Below are 24,448 nucleotides of genomic sequence, written 5' to 3' on the forward strand. Positions count from 1 at the left end.
AGGCGAATCATCACCCTGACAGAAAAAGGGTAAGATCATCAACATAGAGAGCGGAGAAGACACCAGAAGGAAGAGAGGAAAGAAGACCATTGAGGGCAACCAGAAAAGAGTAGTGCTCAGAACACTACCCTGGGGCACACCTTCGAATTGCTGAAAAGAGGCAGAGAGAGCGGTACCAAGGCGCACCCGAAAGGAACGATGGGAGAGGAAGCTGCGGAGAAAGAGAGGGAGATGACGACGAAGGCCAAAAGAATGAAGTTGAGATAGAATATGATATTGCAAAGTGGTGTTGTAAGCCTTTTCCAGGTCAAAAAGGACGGCAACAATGGAGGTCTTCGCAGCAAAAGCAGTACGAATATAGACCTCCAAGTTCACCAGGACATCTGTCGTGCTGCGGCACTTGCGGAAACCAAATTGAGAAGGGGAGAGGAGGTGATGGTGTTCCAGGAACCACATCAGACGAACGTTAACCATATGTTCAAAGAGTTTGCAGACACAACTTGTGAGAGCAATAGGACGAAAGTCCTTAGGGGAAGTACCCAGAGACCCCGGTTTGCGAACAGGGAGGACAACGGCATCGAGCCAGTCCTCAGGGACTGACGACGACTCCCAGATCCGATTATACAGACTCAGTAAATACCGAGACGTGCACGGAGGGAGATGGCGAAGCATCTCATAATGAATACCATCGGAGCCCGCCGCCGTAGAACCGCAGTGGGCCAGGGCAGAACGAAGTTCAGAGAGAGAGAAGGGATCATTATAGGGAAGCTGAAGACGAGTGCAGAAATCTAAAGGACGAGACTCAAGGACAGGTTTACGAAGAAGAAAAGATTGGGGAAGATGAAGACCAGAGCTAACAGAAGAAAAGTGGGAACCCAGTACGGAAGCGACCTGCAACGGGTCCGCCACAAGAGTATCATGGAGGTGAAGGACCGGTGAAACATCGGGAACGAACTTACCCGCTATCTTGCGGATACGCTTTCAGATCTGGGCCAGAGGAGTTTCGGACGTAATTGTCGAGACATAAGATTCCCAACATTCACGTTTAGCCGTATGGATGGCCCTACGGGCCACCTCACTCGCTTTCCGAAAGAAAAGAAAAGAATCGGTCGTCTGCCTTCTTCCATAAGCGTAAGCGGTGCCTCTTCCAGGCTGCACGCTTAAAGCGGACAGCCCGAGCACAGTCCGCATTCCACCAGGGAACGCACTTCCGTGGACCCCAAGAGGAAGAGCGAGGGATAGAGCGGAGGGCAGCGTTGAAGACAGTGTCATGAAAAAGGAAAGCGTGAGAGAGAGGCAGAAGGGAGAGGTCAGAGAGAGTAGCACTGAGGGTAAATAGGGTCCAGTCCGCCTTAGCAAACTGCCACCTAGGGAAAGAGAGGGAAGGGCGAAAAGAGAAAAAGGAAACAAGGATGGGGAAATGATCACTTCCATGGAGGTCATCAAGAACCTGCCACGTGAAATCTAAGTAAAGAGAAGAGCAGAGAGAAAGATCAAGACAAGAAAGGGTGCGAGTCCGAGAGTCCAAATGAGTGGGCTCACCAGAATTCAGAAGAGATAGGGAAGAAGAGAGGAGAAACGGCTCAAGAAGGCGACCCCGGGTATTCGTCAGAACGTCACCCCAAAGAGAATGACGACAATTGAAGTCACCCAGCAGGAGCACAGGCTCCGGCAAGGAGTCAAGGAGGTGTTTCAAATCAGGAAGAGAAAGCGGGACACTCGGGGGGAGATAAATGGAACAAACTGTGTACCATTTCCCCACAAAGATACGAGCAGCAGAACAATGGAGAGGCGAAGGAAAAAGTAAAGGAACAAAGGGAACATCAGCACGAATCAAGAGAGCAGAAGAATTAGAAGCCCCAGCAACGACTGGGGGGGGGGGGAGAGAAAGGAATAGCCACGAAAACGACCAGGACGAGCACCAAGCATCGGCTCCTGGAGACAGACACAAAGGGGCGAAAACCGCGAAATCAGAAGTTGGAGTTCGAGGAAATTGGCGTAATAACCTTGAACGTTCCATTGAAGAATGGACAACGACGAGAAGAGAAAGGACAAAAACAGAGATCAAGGAAGAAACAAAGGCGAAAGAGCAACAGAGCACGTTAAAGAATATCAGGGTCGGGATCAGGGTCAGCAAAGTCAGGGTTAGGGGGCATGGGTAAACTGAGCAAAGACGGAGGGAAGGAAACCGGAGAACAGATCAGAGGTGGGCGGGCTGGGTCCGGAGGAGGAGGAGGAAGAGGAGGAGACAACGGAGAGGAGCAGTCAAGGACAGCAACAGGAAGAGGGGGGTAGAAAGAGGGGAGCGAACCTCAGCAAGGTCAGCAACCGAGAGGGAAGTGGGGGCCAAAGAATCCTCCATAGCAGGAACAGGGGGTGCAACCACCGAAATGAGAGGGGAAGGAGCGAGAGAAGCAGAAGTAGGGGCCGAGGAAGAAAGCGAAACCTTCTTACCCGCCGGGGAGGAGGAAGGAGAGGAGCCAGGCTTACGCTTCCGACTTAAAGAGACAGGTGTCCCAGCAACCACGTACTGGGCAACGGATTCTAGCGTCTCAGCAGGAGAAGCCGTTCGAGAGCACACATGACGGCCGTTTGGAGAGCGATGGACATCAGCCCGCACCGACAGGCGGCGGGGAGAGTCAAGAGCCAATGAAGAGCAGAGGTGCCATAGGCACAATCAGAGAACACTGTATAAACATCAGAGGTCCGCGGTTGTTCAACGTCCTCCCAGCAAGCATAAGAAATATTGCCGGAACAACAGTGGACATTTTCAAGAGGAAACTAGATTTATTCCTCCAAGGAGTGCCGGACCAACCGGGCTGTGGTGGGTATGTGGGCCTGCGGGCCGCTCCAAGCAACAGCCTGGTGGACCAAACTCTCACAAGTCGAGCCTGGCCTCGGGCCGGGCTTGGGGAGTAGAAGAACTCCCAGAACCCCATCAACCAGGTATCAACCAAGAGACAGAGGGGAAGGATGGGAAGGAGGAACGTAGGGAGACGAGGAAGAAGACACAGGAGACACGACAGACCGGGTAGAAAGAAGGGGAACCCCAGACAGAGGACCAGGAGGTGAATCCTTCGGGAGAGAACCTAAAGGAACAGAGGAGGGGGCAGTGGGCGTATCAGGGTCCAAGGCCCGGAAACGGTTGTGAATCTGAGGAAGGCGGGAAGGACGAGGAGAGGAAGAGCGCAACACGCGAGCATAAGAGATATTAGCATGAGGCGGGAGCCGGCGAACCTGGCGTCTCGCCTCAGGAAAAGATAAACGCTCCCGGTGCTTCAAGTTGAGGACGGCTGCCTCAAGCTTGTAATGGACACATGCACGGGAGAAGGTAGGATGGGCCTCACCGCAGTTGAGGCAACGAGCCTGGGGAGAAGTGCACTCCGACTTAGAGTGACCTTCGCCACCACACAAAGGACAGAGAGAGACAGTCCCAGAGCAGCGGAGGGCACCATGCCCAAACCTCCAGCACTTGTTACAGAGCCGAGGAGAAGGAATGTACTCCTGGACAGAGCACCTGGCACCAGCAAGGATGACAGAGGGTGGAAGGGTCCTACCATCAAAGGTAATCTTCACAACCCGGAGGGGTTGACGGCGACTACCACGAGGGGGATGAGTAAACGTGTCCACCTGGAGAATAGAATGGCCCTGGGCAGCAAGGATATGTCGAATATCGTCGTGGCAGTCGTGCAGGTCCCGAACACCGGTCGCAACATGGGGCGGGAGCAGAATAGTGCCAACACTGGCATTCAACTGAGCGTTCTTCGAGACCCGAACAGGGGTCTCGCCAAGGCAGGATAAGGCAGCCAAGCGGGAAGCAGCATCCTGAGAAGGAGCAGCAACGACACGTGTACCAAGACGAGTGGGGTTGAAAGTAATGGAGGCATCCACGGAATCAACGAGATGTCGATGGAGGGAGAAATCGTCAGGAGGCGCAGAATCAAGAGGGAGGAGATAAAAATATTTGGTCCACGAAGCGGGACCAAACAAAGCTTGATAGGTAGCAGAACTGGAAGGAATCGAGCGAGAGCGGCCGTGACGAGGACGGCGGTGAGAACCCCCAGAAAGATAGGGGTTAAAAGGCGCAGTAGTTACAACTAGAGAAGGAGCCACGCCAGGGGACGAGGTAGTCACCACTGGGGGCTTGGGGCTCGACCTAACCACAGAGGAGGGTGGGGAGCCAGGGGAAGGAGTCAGAGAGGCCAAAGGAGGAGCAAGATCGGGGCCCAATGCAGCGGAGGCTACAGAGCCCGGTCTTCCAACACGGACTGACTCGGGGGCTTGGTCGCCCACCCCACGAGCCTGAGAAGGTAAAGCAGAAACAGCCGAAACAGGGGTCATCATCATTACGAAAAAGAAAATTCATTCACGAATGTGCCCCCACACCCACCATGGAGCCACAATTAGAGGCAGGACACCCAACAAGAAGCTATCGCCGATCTTGCCGGGGCCTCCTAGGGGTGCGTCGTGAGTATACGCCCCACAAACGCCACCTTAAGAAACCGACAGTCCATCGAGATCGGGTTCAGTGACGAAAGGGGGATTGACAATAAAAGGTTCCCCTCGCTCTCGACGTCGGGTACTACAGTTCTACGGGTGCAAGAGTATGCCTCCTCAAGCACCCGGGCGTCAAAATAGAAGAAGTCCAAGGGAAGAACCAGAACAAGCAAAAGGTCGGCAGGAAACGGCAAGCAGATAGGAGAAGAGGGGGGAGAAAAACGAAACAGAAGGAAAAGGAAAAGGTGCCCAGCAGAATTGGAGAGGACGGCAGCAGGAGGACAAGGGTAGAAAAGGACAGAGGACTGTCCCAAGGAGCATCACACTCCAGCAGCCGCCCACTAAGCCCCCCTCACGGCAACAACGAGCTGAGCGGGGAGGGGGAAAAGAACGAAAAAGAAAGAAAGAACGAAAAAGAAAGAAAGAACGAAAAAGAAAGAAAGAAAGAACGAAAAAGAAAGAAAGAAAGAACGAAAAAGAAAGAAAGAACGAAAAAGAAAGAAAGAACAAAAAAGAAAGAAAGAACAAAAAAGAAAGAAAGAACAAAAAAGAAAGAAAGAAAGAACGAAAAAGAAAGAAAGAAAGAACGAAAAAGAAAGAAAGAAAGAACGAAAAAGAAAGAAAGAACGAAAAAGAAAGAAAGAAAGAACGAAAAAGAAAGAAGGAAAGAACGAAAAAGAAAGAAGGAAAGAACGAAAAAGAAAGAAAGAAAGAACGAAAAAGAAAGACAGAAAGAACGAAAAAAGAAAGAAAGAACGAAAAAGAAAGAAAAAAAGAACGAAAAAGAAAGAAAGAAAGAAAGAACGAAAAAGAAAGAACGAAAAAGAAAGAAAGAACGAAAAAGAAAGAAAGAAAGAACGAATGTTACGAACCCGGATCCAGCGTCCGAGCATGGAGTAGTAACGACCGCGCCATCTGTGGGTCAGCTCCCGAAACCCCCCGCCAAACGACGACGACACCTGGTGAGGATGCCGTGTATCAGCTACGAGGGCCAGTTTCCAGTCCCGTTCAGCACTCTACACCGCCGCCACTGACCTCTGGTGAGGTGGTGCTCCGACAACAGCGCCATCTATGGACTGGATACGTCAGGTGTTTGTGCCCGAGCCCGTAAGTGAGGTGTTTTAGTGTCCCAGTTATTGATGACGTGTCTGCTTACAGAGCCGACCTGGGACTGCTGTGATGGAAGTGGAGTCAGTCTACCCGAGGCAGCCAGTCTCCATACCTTGAACCTTGCTGCAGCTGTTAAGTCGTCCCCCCGGAAGAACACTGTGGTGTGTTAGCCTGCCAGTGGAGTGGCAGTAAAAGGATTTACCCGGGACCGACTGTTGGAGACGATCATCCACTGGGGTACTGAAGACAGGAGAGTGATTTGTGGTGTCACACGAGGCTCCTGTCTAGGGCGTTCCCCTTTTATCGTTCGTGGAGTGGCCGTACCAGCCTTGTTGGCTCAGAACCTGCCAGCAGACCAGCTGGACGTGTGGTTGACGGCCTCCACGGCGGTGCCCCCAGTGGACCTGTGTTTTGGCTGACCTGTGGCCAGGGTAGGCTCAACTTCTTTGGAGAATTCGTTGTGAGGCCACAAAGAAAGCACCAAGGACTCGGCACCGAGAGTTATGGCACCAGCGTCTTCAGCAGAAGACATCAATTGTGGATTAATCCCCTTGTAAAGTGTTAATACCCCTCCCCCTTGTGCACTCTTTTATTCTATATATTTAATCGGTGATGGTGTTAATTATAATATTAAGTTCTTAACTTTCTTTCCCTACTCCCTTTAAGTTACTTGCGTCACGGATCTCATCCCTTGATAGCCACTACTGGCTTGGGAACGGATATATATATCTGACTCTAACAACATCAGAGTGAGAACCCCGTTGCGTCCCGAGAGGGTCGTAACAACGAAAAAGAAAGAAAGAAAGAACGAAAAAGAAAAAGAACGAAAAAGAAAAAGAAAGAACGAAAAAGAAAAAGAAAGAAAGAGAACGAAAGAGAAAGTGTCATTCCATCTCAATCACCAAAGTCACCTATGGCTCCCACTCAACCCTCTCCAAATGCCATGAAATTTTGTAGTAAGATAGCCCTAGACCCCAAATGACACTTTGCAAAATATTTTAAGAGCGCAATCTGCTTTGGTTCTTATATAACAGGTCCACATTCAATGGGCTCTCGTCCCGTTAGTGCAAAATACCACAAAAATGACCAACTTTGACCCTTTGTTAAATGACCTATTGGCTGTAGAAGTGTTAATTTTGACATACCAGGACAACTTTTGGTGTAGAATAACGTAGTGTAATAAAAAAACAGTATGGGTGGCCATTCGGCTATCCATCAATGCTAAAATCACTGCCAAATTTTGTCATGAGAAATTTGGACCCCAATTTGGAGACGACTTACTCATCAGCAAAAGGTCTAAATGCCATGATCTTTTGCAATGATGTATAACAACCACAATATTATGCAGTGAAGCAATAGCAACTCTGTTGTATCCATATGTCCAGAGGTGGCCCACTTGAAAGTTGCCCAAAAAAAATTTTTGTGCAGAACTAGCCAACTTTCAAGGCAAAATATCTCAATATGCATCATTCCCAATTTGGTTTTGAATGACACCGCTGGATACAGCAGATTTTGCTGTACAAGAGTAACTTTTATTTTGGTGGGGATCTGAATTCATAGTTCAGCCAGAGGACTCTGTGAAATGACATACCTTGGTGCGATATCGAAAAAATCAAATTATGATTCTCCATCATCTTTGTGCACTGATCACGACTTTTTCTTTCCATTCTTTCCGGCGCACATTCGACTAAATTCTTCACCCTCAAAAAACTGTACTACCCTTTCCTTCACTTCCTCAGGAACTGACTTGCCCTGCATTTTCTTAGGAATTTCTAGTATTTCCTATTCTTCTTTCAGCTTCCTAGCTTCGCAAACCATGTATCCTGAAACTTTGAATTGCTCCATTGTCTTTTTGATAGACCAGCTTTGTGGCACGAGGGTTAGGATTTTTATTTTTTCTTGGTGCTTTGCTACATGGAATTTTAGCTTCATTTCTTCAATGAGTTTATTGAAGTCTTGGCAATTTGTGCAGTGCTAGCTATAGCTTGGTACCAACAGGTTTTGGCAATCAATATTTCCAATTGCAGCAATCTGCTCGGCAATTATTTTGTGTGCTTGGCTAATCTTACACTTCGCATAACCATGCTTATCCCTTGCACTAGCTCATTGATATTTAATAGGCGAGATGCCCAATTCTCATAAACTTGTGTTTACACTTTCACATATTTCCATATTATCAGCAGGGCCATCAGATTCAGTAGAGCTGGACTCACTTCCCTGCTTACTGTCGAATTCCTTTCTGCATGATGTGCACAACTTATTGCCAGGCTTAATAAGTATTAAGCTTGGCCAAAAGCTGAAAGTCAGTACTGACTTTCAGCATATCTGACATTTTCTCTGCAGTAGCTACTGTGATTGGTCGCAAATCTTTTCACTTTCCATGGCATTTCTTCTTGAACAGACTACAGCAAGCTTTTTGCAAAGATTGAAATTTTTTCAACAGGAAAGCTTCATGATGGAGGCCTACTTGAGATTCTCCATCCAAGTTCAGTTCACTTTGTTCTGCTATCAGTTTTTGATCTTCTGCACTATACTGTTTTAGAAACTTCAAGCCTTTGTTGGGAGTGTAGGTTGTCAAGTGACATTCCAAAGAGCCATGCTCATGGCTAGCAATAGCACATGGCAATAAACCAATGGAATCCTGATTTCATGACTTATCTGTAATCGAATTCAAATTAAATTATTTAACCGAATACAGTAATTTCAAGCGAGACCAGTAATATATTAATATTGCTTTTTGTGTATTTATTGCAAGTAAATATACAAATAAGTAAACAGCAATGTTTGACCTGCTGACATGATACTACAAAGATGTAAAAATATATATAGAACAGGAACCTAAAATAGCACTGATTGTTTAACAATAATACTGAACTGCACCCAAAAATGTTCTACCCAATGAAGTTTAAAAATTTTCCAATCAGTTTGGATATCAATTTGCTAGCAGTCATGATCTGTGCACAAAGAAGATAGAGAATCATAATTTGATTTTTTCAATATCGCACCAAGGTATGTCATTTCACAGAGACCTCTGGCTGAACTATGAATTCAGATCCCCACCAGAATAAAAGTTACTCTTGTACAGACAAATCTGCTGTATCCAGCGGTCATTCAAAACCAAATTGGGAATGATGCATATTGAGTTTGCCTTGAAAGCTGGCTAGTTTTGAATAAAAATAATTTTTGGCCAACTTTCAAGTGGGCCACCTCTGGACATATGGATACAACCGAGTTGCTATTGCATCACTGCTTAATATTGTGGTTGTTATACATCGTTGCAAAAGATCATGGCATGTAGACCTGTTGGCAAGGAGTAAATGGGCTCCAAATTGGGGTCCAAATGTTTCATGACCAAATTTGGCAGTGATTGGTAGCTGAATGGCAACCCAAAAAACTTTTTGGATTAACTGCTGTATTTCGCATGAAAAGTTGTCATGGCATGCAAAATTTCACCCAATCTGGGCACAAGACGTGATTTGATCAAGGGTCAACGTTGGCCCTTTTTTACGATATGTACGTATTAACATGATGGAAACAACTGTTGATCAGCGAAGTTGCAGAATCTGTGATGAGAGTGACGTACACCGCCTAGACCACTATCTACGTGAATATGAACACCTGAGAGACACTAGAAGTATGTGTAGAATAATAAGTAAGTAAGTAATTATCAAAAGAAGGCACCAAACCGGGAAGGCTATGTAGCACCATCAAATGCGCAAAATAATCAGAGGGCGCTAAATATCACCAAGGATGCCAATACGAGAACAAAAACGCATAAGGCGAACGATATCAAAAGTATCCGAGTCACCAAGAATTCTATCGAGGGACAGGTGACCGTGAGGGGCGGTCGGAAAGCAAGACATACGCTCGTCCTGGAAGTCAGGACATTCAAGAAGGACATGCACGACCGTAAGAGGGACAATGCAACTAGGACAATAAGGAGCAGGGCGGCGCTCCATCAAGTGACCATGGGTTAAGCGAGTATGGCCAATACGCAACCTCGCCAGAGCTGTTTCCCACCGCCGGTTACGGTGGAAGGAGGACTGCCACGAGGAAACACAACATTTAAGAGTACGTAGCTTGTTACCAGTAACAGACAACCAAGAAGCCTGCCAACGGGTAAGGACTGAGGAATGGATAACCGGGTAAAAGTCGGAATACGGAATGCCCTTACGAGAGATGGGACAAGAGCGGACAGCTTCCTTGGCGGCAGCATCCGCACGCTCATTTAAAGACACACCAATATGGCTGGGAACCCAACAAAACTCAACCGACTTAAATTTACTATGAACGAGAAACAGCCAATGCTGGATCTCGACAACCACTGGATGAACTGGATTAAAGGACCCGAGAGCCATGAGGGCACTACGAGAGTCAACAACAACTACAAAGGAAGACTGACAACGAGAAAGTAGGAGACGAACAGCATAGAGAATAGCATAAAGTTCCGCTGTAAAGATGCTAGCCTCCGGAGGCAAGCGACACATATAAGTGCGATCGGGAAAAACAACAGAGTAGCCAACACCGTCCGCTGACTTAGACCCATCGGTGAAGACAGAAACGGAGCGGGAGTGAGAAGAAAAGTGCTCGAGGAAAAGGCGTTTTAGAACCGCAGGAGGGGTAAAAGCTTTAGTGATACGGGTCAAGGAAGTACAAAACCGCGGAAGAGGGACCCTCCACGGGGGCAAAGAAGGAACAACACGAGGAGAAACATCAGAAATACGAACGGAAAGAGAATCCTGCAGGAGAGATAACCGGACAGAAAGAGGGAGGTGGTGAAGAGGAACAGGAACCGCAGGAGGGGTAAAAGTTAAAGCACGACAGAGGCGAGAGGAAGGATGTTGCAAGGACCGCGCAAGATAGCGAAGACAGTAGCGATCACGGCGGTCCTGGAGAGACAGGAAGCCAGTGTCAACATACAAGCTAAGGACGGGAGTCGAACGAAAGGCACCAGAACTGAGGCGCAACCCAGTATGGTGCAAAGCATCAAGACGGCGAAGAGTAGAAGGAGAAGCAGACGAGTAAGCAGGGCAACCATAATCGAGCTTAGACAGGACGAGAGAAGAATGTAAAGCAAGGAGAGTGCGCCTATCTGCCCCCCAAGAAGTATGGGACAAGACCCGAAGGAGGGTAAGGGCCTTAGAGCACTCAACACGGAGGTAAGAGATATGGGGAGACCAAGACAAACGAGTGTCAAGGAATAACCCCAAAAGCTTCGCGGAATCTTTGTATTCAAGGGGATGACCATAAAGTGACAAAGAGGGACGAAGAACAACCCGTTTCCGCGTAAATGTCATGGCACAAGTCTTAGAAGTAGAGAACTTGAAGCCATGATCAGTGGCCCAAGACGACACGGCATCAATTGCAAGTTGAAGCCGGCGTTGAAGGAGAGGCGAATCATCACCCTGACAACAAAGGGTAAGATCATCAACATAGAGAGCGGAGAAGACACCAGAAGGAAGAGAGGAAAGAAGACCATTGAGGGCAACCAGAAAAAGAGTAGTGCTCAGAACACTACCCTGGGGCACACCTTCATATTGCTGAAAAGAGGGAGAGAAAGCGGTACCAAGGCGCACCCGAAAGGAACGACGAGAGAGGAAGCTGCGGAGAAAGAGAGGGAGATGACCACGAAGGCCAAAAGAATGAAGTTGAGATAGGATATGATAACGCCAAGTGGTGTCGTAAGCCTTTTCCAGGTCAAAAAGGACGGCAACAACGGAGGTCTTCGCAGCAAAAGCAGTACGAATATAGACCTCCAAGTTCACCAGGACATCTGTCGTGCTGCGGCACTTGCGGAAACCAAATTGAGAAGGGGAGAGGAGGTGATGGTGTTCCAGGAACCACATCAGACGAACGTTAACCATACGTTCAAAAAGTTTGCAGACACAACTTGTGAGAGCAATAGGGCGAAAGTCCTTAGGGGAAGTACCCAGAGACCCCGGTTTGCGAACAGGGAGGACAACGGCATCGAGCCAGTCCTCAGGGACTGACGACGACTCCCAGATCCGATTATACAGACTCAGTAAATACTGAGACGTGCTCGGAGGGAGATGGCGAAGCATCTCATAATGAATACCATCGGAGCCCGCCGCCGTAGAACCGCAGAGGGCCAGAGCAGAACGAAGTTCAGAGAGAGAGAAGGGATCATTATAGGGAAGCTGAAGATGAGTGCAGAAATCTAAAGGACGAGACTCAAGGATAGGTTTACGAAGAAGGAAAGATTGGGGAAGATGAAGACCAGAGCTAACAGAAGAAAAGTGGGAACCCAGTTCGGAAGCGACCTGCAACGGGTCCGCCACAAGAGTATCATGGAGGTGAAGGACCGGTGAAACATCGGGAACGAACTTACCCGCTATCTTGCGGATACGCTTCCAGATCTGGGCCAGAGGGGTTTCGGACGTAATTGTTGAGACATAAGATGCCCAACATTCACGTTTAGCCGTACGGATGGCCCTACGGGCCACCGCACTCGCTTTCCGAAAGAAAAGAAAAGAATCGGTCGTCTGCCTACGGCGGTGCCTCTTCCAGGCTGCACGCTTACAGCGGACAGCCCGAGCACAGTCCGCATTCCACCAGGGAACGCACTTCCGTGGACCCCGAGAGGAAGAGCGAGGAATAGAGCGGAGGGCAGCGTTGAAGACAGTGTCATGAAAAAGGAGGAGAGCGCGACAGAGAGGCAGAAGGGAGAGGTCAGAGAGAGCAGCACTGAGGGTAAATAGGGTCCAGTCTGCCTTAGCAAACTGCCACCTAGGGAAAGAGAGGGAAGGGCGAAAAGAGAAAAAGGAAACAAGGATGGGGAAATGATCACTTCCATGGAGGTCATCAAGAACCTGCCACGTGAAATCCAAGTAAAGAGAAGAAGAGCAGAGAGAAAGATCAAGACAAGAAAGGGCGCGAGTCCGAGAGTCCAAATGAGTGGGCTCACCAGAATTCAGAAGAGACAGGGAAGAAGATAGGAGAAACGGCTCAAGGAGGCGACCCCGGGTATTCGTCAGAACGTCACCCCAAAGAGAATGACGACAATTGAAGTCACCCAGCAGGAGCACAGGCTCCGGCAAGGAGTCTAGGAGGTGTTTCAAATCAGGAAGAGAGAGCGGGACACTCGGGGGGGAGATAAATGGAACAAACTGTGTACCATTTCCCCACAAAGATACGAGCAGCAGAACAATGGAGAGGCGAAGGAAAAAGTAAAGGAACAAAGGGAACATCTGCACGAATCAAGAGAGCAGAAGAATTAGAAGCCCCAGCAATGGCTGGGGGGGGGGAGAGAAAGGAATAGCCACGAAAACGACCAGGACGAGCACCAAGCATTGGTTCCTGGAGACAGACACAAAGGGGCGAAAACCGCGAAATCAGAAGTTGGAGTTCGAGGAAATTGGCGTAATAACCTCGAACGTTCCATTGAAGAATGGACAACGACGGGAAGAGAAAGGACAAAAACAGAGAACAAGGAAGAAACAAAGGCGAAAGAGCAACAGAGCACGTTAAAGAATATCAGGGTCGGGATCAGGGTCAGCAAAGTCAGGGTTAGGGGGCATGGGTAAACTGAGCAAAGACGGAGGGAAGGAAACGGGAGAACAGATCAGAGGTGGGCGGGCGGGGTCCGGAGGAGGAGGAGGAAGAGGAGGAGACAACGGAGAGGAGCAGTCAAGGACAGCAGTAGGAAGAGGGGGAGTAGGAAGAGGGGGAGTAGAAAGAGGGGAGCGCACCCCAGCAAGAGCAGCAACCGAAAGGGAAGCAGGGGCCAAAGAAACCTCCATAGCAGGAACAGGGGGCGCAACCACTGAAACGGGAGGGGAAGGAGCAACAGAGCCAGAAGTAGGAGCTAAGGAAGAAAGCGAAGCCTTCTTACCCGCCGGGGAAGAGGAAGGAGAGGAGCCAGGCTTACGCTTCTGACTTAAAGAGACAGGTGTCCCAGCAACTACGTACCGGGCAACGGATTCCAGTGTCTCAACAGGAGAAGCCGAACGAGAGCACACACGACGGCCGTTAGGAGAGCGATGGACATCCGCCTGCACCGACAGGCGGCGGGGAGAGCCGATAGATGGAGGCAGAGGATGGGAAGGAGGATCGGAGGGGGACGAGGAAGAAGACACAGGAGACATGACAGACCGGGTCGAAAGAAGGGGAACCCCAGACAGAGGACCAGGAGGGGGACCCCTCGGGAAAGAACTCAAAGGAACAGAGGAGGGGGCAGTGGGCGTATCAGGGTCCAAGGCCCGGAAACGGTTGAGAGTCTGAGGAAGGGGGGAAGGACGAGGAGAGGAAGAGCTCAACACGCGAGCATAAGAGATGTTAGTATAAGGCGGGAGCCGGCGAACCTGGCGCCTCGCCTCAGGAAAAGACAAACGCTCCCGGTGCTTCAGGTTAAGGACGGCCGCCTCAAGCTTGTAATGGACACAGGCACGGGAGAACGTAGGATGGGCCTCACCGCAGTTGAGGCAGCGAGCTTGGGGAGAAGTGCACTCCGACTTAGAGTGACCTTCACTCCCACACAAAGGACAGAGAGAGACAGTCCCAGAGCAGCGGAGGGCACCATGCCCAAACCTCCAGCACTTATTACAAAGTCGAGGAGAAGGAATATACTCCTGGACAGAGCACCTAGCACCAGCAAGAATGACAGAGGATGGAAGGGTCCTACCATCAAAGGTGATCTTCACAACACGAAGGGGTTGACGGCGACGACCACGAGGGGGACGAGTAAACGAGTCAACCTGGAGGACAGAATGGCCTTGGGCATCAAGGATATGCCGAATATCATCGTGGCAATCCTGCAGATTCCGAACACCGGTTGCAACATGGGGTGGGAGGAGAATAGTGCCAACACTGGAATTCATCTGAACGTTCTTGGAGACCCGAACAGGGATCTCGCCAAGGCAAGATAAGGCAGCCAAGCGGGAAGCCGCATCCTGAGAAGGAGCAGCAACGACACGTGTACCGAGACGAGTGGGGTTGAAAGTAACACACGCATCCACGGAATCTACAAGATGCCGATGGAGGGAGAAATCGTCAGGAGGCGCAGAATCAAGAGGGAGGAGATCAAAGTATTTGGCCCATGAAGCAGGACCAAACAAGGCCTGATACGCATCAGCACGGGAAGGAATCGAGCGAGTGCGGTTGGGGCGCGAACGGCGTTGAGAACCCCTAGAGAGAGAGGGGTCAAAAGGCGCAGTAGTCACAACGAAAGACTTAGCCACACCAGGGGACGAAGCGGTCACCACCGGGGGCTGGAGGCTCGACCCAACCTCAGAGGAGGGAGGGGAGCTGGGGTAAGAAGTCAGGACGGTCAAAGGAGGAGCAAGGTCGGGGCCCAACGCAGCGGGAGCTACAGAGCCTGGTCTTCCAATACAGGCCGACTCGGGGGCTTGGTCGCCCACCCCACGAGCCTGAGAGGGTACAACGGAAACATTCAACGACATAGAGACGAAAAGTGACAAATTCATCCACGAATGTGCCCCCATACCCACCATGGAGCCACAATTAGAGGCAGGACACCCAACAGGAAGCTATCGCTGATCATGTCGGGGCCCCCTAGGGGTGCGTCGTGAGTATACGCCCCACAAACGCCACCTTAAGAACCGTCAGTCCGTCGAGATCGGGTTCAGCGACGAAAGGGGGATTGACAATAAAAGGTTCCCCTCGCTCGAGACGTCGGGTACTACAGTTCTACGGGTGCAAGAGTATGCCTCCTCAAGCACCCGGGCGTCAAAATAGAAGAAGTCCAAAGAAAGAATCCAAAACAAGCAAAAGGTCGGCAGGAAACGACAAGCAGATAGGAGAAGAGGGGGGAGAAAAACGAAACATAAGGAAAAGGAAAAGCGATCCGGCACAATTGGAGAAGACAGCAGCAGGAGTGCAAGGCCAGAAAAGGACAGGACTGCCCAACGGAGCATCACACTCCGGCAGCCGTCCACCAAGCCCCCTCACGTCGCCAACGGGCCGGAAGGGGAGGGGGTGTAGAATAATAAACCCCACATTGTTTAAATTACGAAAACACTTTGCAAAATATTGATACTGTTCTTAAAAAGATTTCCCCATTTTGCACCCGCAAGATAACGTAAGCTTTTAAGGGTTGACAGATGTTAATCTTCTTGTTTGAGGAGCTGTTCACTTGAGACAGTTAAGCCAGTCCCAGCTGTGTCTAGATACAAGTGACAGGATGAACCCAGCGGGTTTTCTTCCTTTTGGGGAGTGTTGTACATGCTGCTACATGCTCAATTTGCTAAGTTGATTATGCCAAAAAAAATTGGAAAGTGTTTGTGCAAGTTTTAAAAACTTATGTTAAATTGATTTTTCAAATCATATATGTACATATTACGCTGTTTAAGGGTTAAGGGTGGTGAACATCATAAAAGTAGTAGACCCAACATGAACATGTAACTGAAGCACTTCAACATGTTTGTTCATATACCAAGGCACATCGAGAAGAATGTCAATTTTCATTCAATAAAATGTTTCAAGTACAAAAGCTATGTACCTTCTGACAAGAGAAGACTTCATATAATTTATGATGAAGATACAGTATCATTGTTTCTGGATATATCAGAACGAACCATTTTTCATGATACTGGCCATAAAATTCTTAGTAAATTTTGGCAATACACAAAGGAAGAACGTCTCCGTATAGTTCGAGTTGGTGCAGAAATTGTTAGAGAGGATATTCCATCAAAATATGAAAATTATAAATACCATTTAACAACTGTGTTCCTCGATACTGTTGAAACCAATATCCCAGAATCTCTCCATCAGTTCCTGGAAACGATTATTTTAAAGAACAAAAAGAAAGGAACCGAGAATCGTTAAGAGACTAAAATATCACGTTAATAGCACATGCAATCTGTACTGCGACTGGACCAAATCTCTTCTTTCTCACCTACAAATTGGTCTTGCGGCATTGTTAAGGGTCCGGGTCTTCTATTCTCAACCTTCCTCAAACACCCAATCTTTTGTGCATACCATCTTGGTTTGAGATGGGTCGTGCCGTGACCAGATTTATTAGTAAAAACAATAGCATAAAATAAATTTTTTAACATATGTGTACTTTGCACGAATCGGATGCCAGATACTAACAGATTTGGTTAACAGATTTCACTGTTTTTCAATGTTTGACGAATATGTCCGAGATCCTGGCCCCTAAAGCAAGGTATAGCATTTGGTGTTCCTGGAAATACTACTGTTATACAGTATATCACTGGTTAACCTTCCAAGTTAGATAAAGCCGCTGTCTCTCGACTATCTTGGTCCCTTCTCTCGGAAACCGTTAACCTTACATACAACATGCTATGGACATCTTTTGTTGAGAATTACATTTCTTTTCAAAAAGTATGTTACCCGTTTTGTTAAAACTGACAGAAATGATACATTTGAGAAAAACAAATTTTTGGCACTGTTTTGTTTTCAAAATGATGGACGAAACTCACTTCTCACAAGGGAAAAAACCTAGTACCAAATAAGGACTCATATAATCAAGGAATTAATACATTTTCCAACTTCTTGGGAATGTTTATCTAAATTCAAATGTTAAATGACTGGACTATTGGGCCTGTTTTCTTACACCTGATACCTCTGTTCACCTAGTAGCAAATCGGCACCTTGAAGACAGGCAACAGTTAGCCAACACAGCCTACCCAAGGCTAACACATCCTAACTTAACCCAACACAGCCTACCCAAGTATAATACATCCTAACTTAACCAAACCGAGGCCCAACACAATCTAACCTAAGCTAAAGCATCCTACATCCCCATCCCGCACGACACTAACATCCCCGAGTACATGCATATATATACACAATATATATATATATATATATATATATATGCGCTTCGGTGAATGTCTTGCGTTTGAGCCCACCCCATAGCAACTTATAGCATCAATTCCCCTTCAAGATATCCAACTGCACTTTACATTATTAATTATAAACACCATATTTCATTCTGTAGCAAATACAATAACACCATATTGCATTCCGTAGCACATACAATACAAATATATTCAGATATATCTAACAAAATTCTGGCCCGCCATCGAGGTAGTTTTAAAGCCTAGTTTTAAGACTTATTAAGACTTAGACCACGTCAGTCTTAACTCCTGGACGACACTTACATCCCCGAGTACTTATATGTGAGGAAATACGGCCCATAGGCCAGGGCCAGGCAGTTCCCGAAGTGGAAAAACGTCATGTTTTGGTTCACTGTGAAGAGGAGGAATGGAGCCGGCCACACGCAGCTAACACTGGCCAACCACCAACTGCTGGGGAAGCGAAAGCTTGCTAGCGAACCAAACACTTGCCAGCGAACCAAACACTTGCCAGCGAAGCAAACGCTTACCTAGCGAAGCCAACGCTTGCTAGGAAAATAAATGCCTGCTAGGGAAGTGAACGCTTGCTAGGAAAGTGAACGCTTGCTGGGGACGATATAAGACACTTGGATACAAGACACTTGGTACATTGCCCACATCGCACAACAATATTTTTACTATTTCGGACACTAAAAATCAAATCAAATATTTATTTAGGTAAGGTACATACATACAAGAGATTTTACAAAGAGTGATGGATTTATAGATAGAGCTAGTACATACAATGCCTAAAGCCACTATTACGCAAAGCGTTTCGGGCATGAAAAACTTAAATGACTAAAGCTTAATACTAATTGAGCATAAAGAATAAAATGAGTTGAGAACAAATAAAAGAGATAAAAAAGGGGGGAACATGGCTGAAAAAGCAGCACAAATACAATTCTGTTGACAAACAGTGCCATTTAAAAAATAAGACATTGGTTGACAATAGAGGGGTAAGGTAGGTTACAGGGAATTTATTAGGTATAACTTCGTTTTTATCTTAAACTGGTTGAGAGAGGTACAGTCTTTAACATGGTTGGGAAGGTCATTCCACATTCTGGGTCCCTTGATTTGTAGAGCATTTCTAGTTTGATTAAGTCGTACTCTAGGAATATCAAAACTGTATTTATTTCTGGTGTGGTGCTCATGGGTTCTGTTACAGCCTTCTATGAAGCTTTTGAGGTCAGGACTGGCATTACAGTTCAGCGTTTTATATATGAATAATACACATGAGAGAATGTGCAGTGACTTAATATCTAACATATTCAGAGATTTGAGTAGGGGGTACCGAGTGATGTCTGGGGCCAGAGTTGGATATTGTCCTTGTAACGGTTCTATTGTTACGTAAAGTATGGTGACAATAAACACAGACACTAAGATACTATATATATATTTGGTCGAATATACAGAAGTACACAGGTGATACTTTGGTGTGAGTTGAGCGCACTAAACGTCGGTACAGTATCTCGCAAGTGTCTGCTCTTAGACCACACTTGAAAGTAGACTAGTTAATGTTTGCTATTCTGCTGCTTATATGCTCAAGCAACACCTCACCGTGTTGCCCGGGCAACGCCTCACCTCATTCATCTCCAAAGGTTGACAGGAATATTAACAATGCATTTGGAGCGAGTATATTATTGGGATAATCTACTCGCTACATCCTAATAGCAGCTTTGTGTTGAGTAATTAGAGGACGTAAATGATTTTGGGTAGTAGAACCCCAAGCACAAATACCATAGTTGAGATATGGATAGATGAGGGAGTAATAGAGAGTCACCAGGGCAGGGCGGGGTACATAATATCTGATCTTAGAAAGAATGCCCACAGTTTTTGAAACTTTTTTTGATATATTTAGAATGTGTCCCTGGAAATTCAGCTTGTGGTCAATGAGAATGCCAAGGAATTTGCCATCTAATTTGTTACAAATTTGGGTATTGTTTATTTTGAGATTTATTTGATTAGAGGATTTATTGCCAAACAGAATATAGAAAGTTTTGTCAATGTTAAGGGTGAGTTTGTTGGCAGTTAGCCAAAGATGGACTTTATTTAGCTCAGTATTTACTGTGGCATTTAGAGCAAGGGGGTCAGGACTGGAGTAAATGAAGGTTGTGTCGTCAGCAAATAGAATTGGTTTGAGGTGTTGGGAGGCATTTGGAAGGTCATTAATGTAGATGAGAAAGAGGAGAGGGCCAAGTATGCTGCCCTGAGGAACACCAATGTTGATGGGTAGGGTGGGAGAAATTGAATTATTCACAGAAACATACTGGAGCCTGTCAGTAAGGTAAGATTTGAGGTATTGCAGGGAGTGTCCTCTGACTCCATAATGATGTAATTTAAGAAGAAGGTTTTGGTGGTTGACAGTGTCAAAAGCCTTACGCAGGTCCACAAATAGCCCAACAGGGAACTCATTTTTATCAAGAGCTGTATGAATCAAGTTAAGCATACTAATAAGTGCATCGTTAGTGCTTTTTGGGGGTCTGAAGCCATATTGACAGGAGCTAAGTATATTGTGTTTGGCTAGATAAGAGTAAAGCTGCTTGTAGATTAGTTTTTCAAATATTTTTGACAAGTTAGGCAGGATTGATATAGGTCTGTAGTTGTTAACATCTGTGAGATCACCACATTTGTGGACAGGGGTTACTCTCGCTTTTTTTCAGAATATCTGGAAAGGTTTGGAGTTCAAGTGACTTGTTGAAGAGCAATGCAATAGCAGGGGCTAAAGATCTGGAGTTTTTTTTGTAAATTAGAGTTGGTATCTCCTCAAGGGCACTAGACTTGGTTTTAAGGGAAAGGATTATCTCATTAACGTCAGTGGAATTTGTAGGCTTTAGGTACAGAGTTTGTGGATAGTTACCTGTAAGATAGTCCTTAACATCAGTACTGGAAGATGGAATGTCATTTGCAAGGGATGACCCAATGGAAGAGAAGAACCTATTGAACTCAATAGCAGAATCGGAGGTTTAAAACTGGTCATCGTTATTGGACAAGAGTGTTGGTTTGTTATTTAAAATCATCTTTGATCCCAATATTTGTGAAATTGTGCTCCAAGTTTTTTTAATGTTGCTCTTTATTTGGTTAAATTTATCTTCCTGGTATTTAGTTCTGGCTCATCTAATTATTTTAGATAGCACTAACGAATAATTCTTTGAGAATTCTTTGGAGACGGTTCCTAACCTATACTTCTTCTCAAGGTCATGTTTTTTATTAATGGATTTAAGTATTCCCTTTGTAAGCCAAGGATTGTTAAGCCTTTGGTTGTGACTTGTTTCGTAAGTATAGGACAGTGGGTGTTATAAAGGCTTGAGAGGTTTTTGAAGAAAAGATTGCACTGCTAGGCTGATGTCCCCTATGTTACCTAACTCGGACCCCCAGTTGACATTAGCAGCAACAGCTATAAAATTGTCTATAGCAGTTTCATTGTGCAGCCTAAAGCTGAACTCCCTTGACTCAAGAGGTGGTTTGATAATGTTAGTTAAGAGAAATGTGGGGTAATGGTCGGTAGTGCTATCGGTGATTATACCTGAAGTAAGCGGAGAGGTTATGTTGGTCCAGATGTGATCTAGAGTCGTGGCAGTACTATCGGTGATTCTAGTAGGTCTAGTGATTAAGGTTATGAGGAAGCAGGAATTCATACAGTTGAGGAAGCTAACAGCAGTAGGGTGTTCAGGCTCGCAGAGGTCAATATTAAAGTCCCCTGCAATTATTAAATAATAATAATATAATAATAATAATTTTTATTTAGGCAAAGGTACATACATAAAGAGATTTTACAAAGTTTGTTGGCTTTATAGATAGAGCTAGTACATACAATGCCTAAAGCCACTATTACGCAAAGCGTTTCGGGCAGGAAAAAACACTACTGACTAAAGCTTAAAACTAATGGGTAAAAAGAAAAAAATGCGTTGAGTACAAATAAAAATAGAGGTAAAAGAGGGGGGAACATTGTTGAGAAAACAGCACAAATACAATTACAAATTATTACAGAAAATTACATTCAAACAGCGTTGATTTGAAAAACAAAAAACATACATGGGTTGACAATAGAGGGGTAAGGTAGGTTACAGGGAATTTATTAGGTATAGCTTCGTTTTTAACTTAAACTGGTTGAGAGAGGTACTGTCTTTAACATGGTTGGGAAGGTCATTCCACATTCTGTGGAATGTGGAATGGGCCCCTTGAAATGGGCCCCTTGATTTGTAGAGCATTTCTGGTTTGATTAAGTCGTACTCTAGGAATATCAAAACTGTATTTATTTCTGGTGTGGTTATCTTGAGAGGTTATCTTGAGATGATTTCGGGGCTTTAGTGTCCCCGCGGCCCGGTCCTCGACCAGGCCTCCACCCCCAGGAAGCAGCCCGTGACAGCTGACTAACTCCCAGGTACCTATTTACTGCTAGGTAACAGGGGCATTCAGGGTGAAAGAAACTTTGCCCATTTGTTTCTGCCTCGTGCGGGAATCGAACCCGCGCCACAGAATTACGAATCCTGCGCGCTATCCACCAGGCTACGAGGCCCCCCCCGAGGTGGTGCTCATGGGTTCTGTTACAACCTTCTATGAAGCTTTTGAGATCAGGATTGGCATTACAGTTTAGCGTTTTATATATGTATAATACACATGAGAGAATGTGCAGTGACTTAATGTCTAACATATTCAGGGATTTGAGTAGGGGTACCGAGTGATGTCTGGGGCCAGAATTGGATATTGTCCTAATAGCAGCTTTGTGTTGAGTAATTAGAGGACGTAAGTGATTTTGGGTAGTAGAGCCCCAAGCACAAATACCATAGTTGAGATATGGATAGATAAGGGAGTAATAGAGAGTCACCAGGGCAGGGCGTGGTACATAATATCTGATCTTAGAAAGAATGCCCACAGTTTTTGAAACTTTTTTTGATATGTTTAGAATGTGTCCCTGGAAATTCAGCTTGTGGTCAATGAGAATGCCAAGGAATTTGCCATCTAATTTGTTACAAATTTGGGTATTGTTTATTTTGAGATTTATTTGATTAGAGGATTTATTGCCAAACAGAATATAGAAAGTTTTGTCAATGTTAAGGGTGAGTTTACAGTATAAGTATGAGTATAAGTATAAGGGTATGAGTATGAGTATGAGTATAAGGGTAAATGGTTTTTGTTCAGTCTGTTATCTAGTATTAGATTTCTAAGGTTTGAGTTGAATTCGGACACATCTGTGTTAGGAATTCTATAGACTGCACCCACAGACAGGACAGACTCAGCACCCTTGACTCTGAAACTGGCGAAGATATGCTCCCCACAGCAGTCTCTAGTTCTAATTATTTTTAAGCATGTTAGTTCTTGGTGGTAGTAAAGAGCAGTGCCACCACCTCTCTGCATTTGACGACAGTTGTGAATTGCCGAGTAGTTAGGCATGTTAAAGAGTTGAGTAGTATCCTCTTTTAACCACGTTTCAGTAAGTATAATAAAAGAGAATTTGTTGTCAATAGTTTCAATCAGGGCACTAACATCATTGAAGTGTTTACCTAGAGATCTAACGTTCAAGTTGATCACAGAGATATTGTGATTATGTGTTAATACATTGTTTACATCATGTGCTGTATAATATCTGCAATTTTGATCATTAAAGTGATGATTGTCATACATAGTGGATAAGAGGTTTAGTTCAGGGTCTATACTTGTCTGCATAAAAAGGCTGGTTGTTGGAAAACAAGTCAAGAATGGCAATTTCAAAATAGAAATTTGAAATAAAAGGGGGAAAGGGAAAAAATATATAAACAAGACTTTACAAAACAAACACAAAATGAAAAAAAAAGAGGTAACTTACAAGTACTCTCAGGTACACTAAGTAATAATTTGCATTTTGAGACACTGGCAAAGCCAGGGGTACAATGGAGTAAGGGAGTATGGCGAGGCTAAGCAACCTAGGTAATAAGTGAAATCAAAGAAAAAAGTTGAATAATACATAGGCAAATTTAAGCTAAAGATTATTACCTATAAATAGTTTAGTTATGAACGTATAATTAATAAGACCTAAAGAAATATTAAAGCACTCAGTTAATTAAGTCCAATAAATGACTAGTAAAAAGTAAATTAAAAATTAATTTAAAAAGTGAAACAAGAGACTTAGGATACCTAGCCTGCACTAGGTGACAAGGGGCTTAATTATGTTGACTCATTGAGAGTGATAATAAGGTGAGACAAACCACATTGGGTGAGGAAAGTGTTGAGATTATCCTCATTAGCAATTATAAACATTTTACTTACTGAAGTCTTTCTCACTTTAATCAAGCCATCTCTGACGAAGCACTGATGAATCGCATCTGGGTTTTGACGACGGATTTGACGCAGGCGGTAGAGGAGTTGCTGTCTGTTCCTAGTCAAGCACTCGTTGATGTAGATTCCCTGTCGTTGAGATGCAGCTGTCCGGACAAGATGCGATTTCATGGACTGGGAAGCCAGTTTCAGGCGAATTTTCCGCTGGTTTTGTCCTGATGAGAGAGAGAGTCATGGGGAAGGCTAAGAGAAAGAGAAAATAGAGGCAGATTTCAGACGAGGAGGGACGGTGGACCGATGTGCAGCAGGTACCGAAGAAAACTGCTATCGAGGCTTCACCACTTGCTTCTACCAGGAAGACAGCAGACGTAATGGACCTAGAGAGGACAGCATCAGTCACGCACCAACCAGTGTCAGACAATGCTTCTCTGTCCACAACACAACCACAGGACGACAGTATGAGACAGGAGAGGACACCACCAGTCTCACACCAGCCAGTGTCAGACAATGTACCTCTCTCCACAGCCCAGCCACAGGACACCAGTATGAGACAGGAGAGGACACCACCAGTCACACACCAGACATCGCCAGACTCTGCACATCTTCCAAAATTCAAGATAATGCAGACAGACCACTTTCCTACAGCATATGGAGTAGTAACGGCAATGGAAAAAGAACAACCAGAGCTCAAACTTTCCATTACAGGCAGTCTGAAAGGAGAAATAATAATGACACCACAACAGACTGCAAAT

The 24,448-nt window shown here is 45.8% G+C and overlaps 1 protein-coding gene across 1 annotated transcript in view; it reads right to left on the reverse strand.

Annotated features, from left to right (window-relative positions):
- The window catches only part of LOC123770839 (BOS complex subunit TMEM147), a 99,294-nt gene extending 81,425 nt beyond the window's left edge, over nucleotides 1–17,869 (reverse strand). Inside the window, exon 1 of the mRNA XM_045763014.2 lies at nucleotides 17,712–17,869. Within this exon, the coding sequence (XP_045618970.1) occupies nucleotides 17,712–17,788 (77 nt within the window). The 5' untranslated portion in view covers nucleotides 17,789–17,869. The remainder of the gene's footprint in view (nucleotides 1–17,711) is intronic.
- Between the last annotated feature and the right edge of the window lie 6,579 nt (nucleotides 17,870–24,448).

This window comes from Procambarus clarkii, chromosome 56 (genome assembly GCF_040958095.1).
Source record: "Procambarus clarkii isolate CNS0578487 chromosome 56, FALCON_Pclarkii_2.0, whole genome shotgun sequence".
In the NCBI taxonomy this organism is placed as follows: Eukaryota; Metazoa; Arthropoda; class Malacostraca; order Decapoda; family Cambaridae; genus Procambarus; species Procambarus clarkii.